The 5,372-nt window shown below is 33.2% G+C and overlaps 1 protein-coding gene across 1 annotated transcript; it reads left to right on the top strand.

Moving 5' to 3' along the window:
* Positions 1-598: 598 nt before the first annotated feature.
* On the top strand, positions 599-4,673 carry LOC111993885 (uncharacterized). The gene is made up of 5 exons (XM_024025714.2): positions 599-881; positions 3,663-3,777; positions 3,903-3,992; positions 4,084-4,182; positions 4,327-4,673. The coding sequence occupies exons 1-5, from the start codon at positions 814-816 to the stop codon at positions 4,426-4,428; spliced, it is 474 nt and encodes a 157-aa protein (XP_023881482.1). The 5' UTR covers positions 599-813; the 3' UTR covers positions 4,429-4,673.
* Positions 4,674-5,372: the final 699 nt, after the last annotated feature.

A 5,372-nucleotide genomic window follows, 5' to 3' on the forward strand; every position in this document is an offset into this window, starting at 1 on the left:
TAAATAATTTATACCTAATTTTTTTTTTGATAACCTTAATTTTATTTTTGATACTGAATTTAAGAGAGCAATGTATAATTTTAAACTTTAGATTAAAAATTTTAATTAATTTTTTTTTACTGATTATTAAAAAATTGAATTCGATCTATACCAAACGTTGTATTCAAAATATTCCTTAAAAGTAAAGAAAAAAAAAAAATCAATGGCTTATGAATAAATTAGACTTTTTAAATGCAATATGCCCTTAACTAGATTTTAATGGAAAGCTTGTGACAAAACCATGAGCGCGCCTTCACCATATCCCTGTACCCCCTCAATCTATAAAGCCACAGCTCCAACACTTTCCAAACCCATACTCGCTCCCTAATATTGCCACCTATCCAACAATAAATCCAACCCAACAAACCCCATTGGCTAACCATACGTGTAACCCAAGGCTAATAAATCACCGCCACCCAGTCACAGCGAGTTCACACCTATTTCCTACACACCCGCGAGTACGCCTAACCAGTTCATAGACTTTTAATTTTTTTTAAATATTTATATTTAAATTAAAGTTAAACTCGGTGAGAGAGCGGTATAGCCGAAAATTTCAGACCCAATTTAGCCGGCAAAAGCGAAAAACACAAAAAAAAAAGTCACTCTCTCTCTCTCTCTCTTTAAATATCGTACGACGTCGTTCCTTGTTTTGCTCCTTATATCTCTGTGTCTTTGGTTTTATTTTCTCTTTGTGTTACAACACACTCTCGAGCCACCAACAAGTTTCGAATCTCTGTTTTCTTTGTGTTTTTTTGAATTGTTGTCCGTACAGCCATGGCCTTCGTTTCGTTTGTTGGGAGAGTGCTCTTTGCTTCGGTCTTCATTCTCGCTGCTTATCAAGAGTAAGCCCTTGGATCTGCTCTTTTTCTTCTTTTGATGTTTGTTGTTTTTGCTGTCGTGGAACTGTGATGTTGTTACTCTGTTTGGCTGCTGAGAAACTGTGGGGAAAAAGACAGTGGCTGAAAAACTTTTAAAGTTGGATCTCTGAGTTTTCCTGTGTTTGGGAGTCGGGAAAGTGGGAGTTTTTCTACTTAACCTACTCTAATGCGGCTACTTTGAAGTGAAAACGCGTTTGACTCTGATATTCAGTGTTGTTTCTTTCTGTTTTTGCGTTTTTTGGGCTTCTGTTTTTTCTCGGGAACTAAAAGGTTTTGTATTTTTTTTTTTTTTGAGAAACGGTGTACTGGGCTTTTTTTTTTGGGCATTAGAGTTAGTAAGGTGGAAAATCTAGGGTTTTCGTTACTGGTTTTAGTGTATGCTTGCTTGTGCTACTTTAAACTTTGAATCTATTGGATCTGGTATATTTGAAAGTTTGATCCCATTTTTTTTGATGAATTAAGAACCAGATATATACTGGAATGTTTAAAATTTTATTATAGAACTAGATGAGTGTAAATTTTGCTTCTTTGCTTAGTGATTTTGACTTTAGAAACAGCTAACTAATTTTTTGTTTTATTTAATTTTGGGTTTCATTTATAGCAACAAGAGCGTTTGTATTTTTGATGTTTAGTGATTGTGCAATTATAAAGTGCTTAAATAAGTAGATCTTGTAAGGTTAAGCAGTGTTTATGTTTAATAGGTTTTTAAATGTTTGCTTCAGAAGGCCTGACTAGGTGTTTGCCATGATAGACTCTCATGGCGGTTTTTGGTTTGCTAAGATTCATATTTTCAATGATGTTTCTTGTATTGGGTTGTGTGTTTTTTTTTTTGGAAAAACAATTGTTTGATGGTTTGGGAAATGTATTGAGAATTTGGTGGGTAATTGTAAATGGAATTGTCCCATATTTTTTTTTTTTGGAAATTGCAGAAAGCCACTTGAAGTTATTAGTTGACATAGATGAAATTTACAGTCTGACTGACTGGTAGCTTGGTCATTCACTAGGTTGATCAGGATTGCATGTTATGATTAGATCACAATAAGACCACAACTTAGCCATTACAAATCTTTTGGTGACAGTAAGAAAAAGTTAATTGAGTAGACCATTTATACCAAATACTTGGTGATTGACACTGATTCCTCATTTGTGGTTATGTTATTAACCCTTTTGTTGGTAATGGGGAGTAGAGAAATTGACTATAAGATTGGGTTTGAGTCCTTATTAATTTTTTTTTTTTTGGGTATCTTGAAGTCTTTATTAGGCCTCTTCCCTACCTAGGCAGTCATTGAATGTTTATCTATTGGACTGATAGATTTGCCTTAGCTGTAACTTGGATTAATATGATTTGCATGCTGAGATTTATCTACTTTTCCCTTAGACAGCAACCTAAGTGGATCAGAAATGGTATTAATGTTTAGCAGTAGTATATTAACCTTGTTGATGATATTATGCATTAAAGTTGTTAGTTGAGAAGCACAAACACTCCAAAATCTCTGGTGCGTCTATTTCTGGAACACTCTTGGATGCGTCTTCAGTGTTTTGGGGGGAAAATTTGAAATTTTTATTTAAAAGAATATCTTAGATACGTTTCTATAGATTTTGATAGTTTGTTACTTATTTTGAAAACTTAACATAAATATAAAATATACTTAAAAATTAAATAAAATACACCTAAAGACATTAAATAATCAATTACTTGTTGGATCTCCACCGTGCTGTGCCCTAATATTTCAAAAATTGCTAGGTTGTTGTGTCCGTGTTTGTGTCCATGCTTTTTAAGTTTTTAGGCCTCTGTATTTGATTGTATACTTGGTTTGGAAAACTTCTGTTCTTTGGAGTTTTTGGTTAGACCATCCATTGTTGGTGTCGAAGATTGGAATGGATGGTCTATCAAAAAGTCCCAAAGAACATTCATCCTATTTTTAGTACTGTTTTTTTCTCTATACAATGTGACTTGTTCTTGTTAAGTGTGTTTATTATTTATATTGTATAAGTTGGATGTTTGAAATGAACTGTTCCTATGTATAAAGAGTTATGTAACAAATAATACAGAACCCCATACATGACATTGTGGAGAGCAATTCAAACAGGTTGTGGTTGACCTTGTGGAAGGTATTATCTTTCCAATATGATAGTGGGTTTTTAGATTGGCCCAATGGATTCTTTTTGTTAGTAATCTTTGCAATACAGTTGAACCTGCCCAAGTTTTTCAACTGGCTCAAAGAAATTTTGTGATATTTTAAAGCAGAATCTGCCAGTGCTGCTCTGTAAGTAGCCTGACATAAGATGCAGTTTTCAAACTGGGAGCTCGCCTAATGCATGCACTTGGCTCATTCTCTATGCAATACTTTTTCAAGGTCTTAAGTTGCTGACAGTCGTGGTCTGGCATTGCATGTCTTTACTTGACAGTAGGGTGTAGGGTGAATTTCCTGTCAAAGGCACATTCTTCCACCTTTTTGTTTACACACTGTATTTGATAGCTCTTTCATTATTAATTATAGATGGTATTTGTTTTTGGTAAGGGATAATGAATTTTGTTGTGCCGACTGGGTTAGTGGTTTTTTGGGATATAGGTTGATGGTGAACTGAACAGCCAAAAATTTCCAGTATGGTTAAATAAACAATTCCAGCTGCCAGCTGGAGAGAACCCTCTAGTGCTCTAGTCCAGCTGGATACTATCAGTATCAAGACTTGTATAAAATATCTGTGCTTGGTTTTGATTGAATTTGTTGTTTCCTCTTTCAGGTTCAATGATTTTGGTGTTGATGGTGGGCCGGCAGCAAAGTATCTGAGACCGAAATTCAACGTTTTCTTAGATCACGTGTCAACTCATTCTGGGTTGCAAGTGCCGGAAGTTCAAGTAAGAAATGCATTCATTTCTTATTACTGTAGAGATTACTTGATAATTTTATTTTGCTTTGCCATTTTGTTTTTTATTAAAATAAAAAACAACTCAATTCTGACTGTTGGATTTGTTATTGCCAGATTAAACATTTAGTGGCTGCTGCAATAGTATTGAAGGGCCTTGGAGGTCTTCTTTTCATCTTTGGCAGCTCCCTTGGAGCTTATCTTCTGGTTTGTATATCTTTGCACACCTCTCCCTGTTTTGTACTGCCAGATCAACCAGAATTGAAAAAATTGATGTGTTTGTTATTGTCTTGCACAGCTTCTGCATCAGGCATTTGCTACTCCTATATTGTATGATTTCTATAACTACGATGTTGAGCAGAAAGAGTATACTCAACATTTTCTGAAGTTTACACAGGTTAGAATCTTTGTGCCTTTTGAAATGGTTTGTCAAGTGGAGATGCTGAGGAAGAGAAGGGTGGGGGGGTGTTGGGGGGGGTGTTCAATCCTTTTTCCTGTTAAATTGTTAATTAATCTTTCTTTTTTGTTTTTGTTTTTGTAGAATTTGGCATTATTTGGGGCACTGCTGTTTTTTATTGGTATGAAGAACTCATTGCCCAGGAGACAAGCGAGGAAAAAGGCCACAAAAACCAAGACAGTTTGAATGGAACATTTGGTAATATGAGGGTTCAGTTATTTGATCCGTCCAACAATGCCTGAATATTGTTCAGGAGCTAGTTTTGTATGCATGTATCAGTGCTTTCCAAAGTTTAGAGTACTACTATATTGGGATAAAAGAAGGAATTCGGGTAGTTTTGAGGGTGTGATGTTTCTTAGTTCGCTGGTTTATGCACATTCAATTGAGGTTCAGAAAGATTTGCAATTTATGATTATTAGTTCTTTTGGTTCTTTGGTGGTTTTTTAAGTATCTAATTTGTTTTAGGAGTTTTGAGATTGGCGTGGGACTTATATATAAAACCCTTCACAAAATATGAAAAATTTCCTTTAAATATTAAATGTGATATTATGAAGATTATTAATAGATATTTTTAATGATTGTATTTTTTATATGAAACTATTTATTCTATCATATGATTTGATAAGATTTTAATAGAAGTTTTAAATGTAGAATAATTTTAAATCAATTAGAAATCATATCAGACTATATCAATAATATAAGACAAAGTTACATGCTTTAAAAGTTAAGATGTCTTAACATTTTCACACTACTTTTATTTTTAGTTGTGGGTGGTTCGTGTGTGATATTTTATTATTTTATTTTTACTAACAAGGAATTATTATCTCAACGATTGTAAAAATATTGTGCCAATTTGTTATGTTAATATTTTATTATATTATGAAACAGTGTGAATTGGACAAACTAAAAATAATGAAACAAATCTATTGTAACTTTACCACATTCACCAAAAAAAGAAAAAAAAGAAAACCACCAGTGAAGTAGTTCAAATTGAACAATTAAACTAAAAATACTGAGCAAAGCTACTTGCATTCACTTTTTTTTTATATATAGATATAAGGAACTAATACTTTAATAATTGTGAAAATATTACTTTAATAATTGTGAAAATATTGTGACGATTTTTTTAT

The sequence above is a fragment of the Quercus suber genome, unplaced genomic scaffold (assembly GCF_002906115.3).
Source record: "Quercus suber isolate HL8 unplaced genomic scaffold, Cork oak 2.0 scaffold_955, whole genome shotgun sequence".
In the NCBI taxonomy this organism is placed as follows: domain Eukaryota; kingdom Viridiplantae; phylum Streptophyta; class Magnoliopsida; order Fagales; family Fagaceae; genus Quercus; species Quercus suber.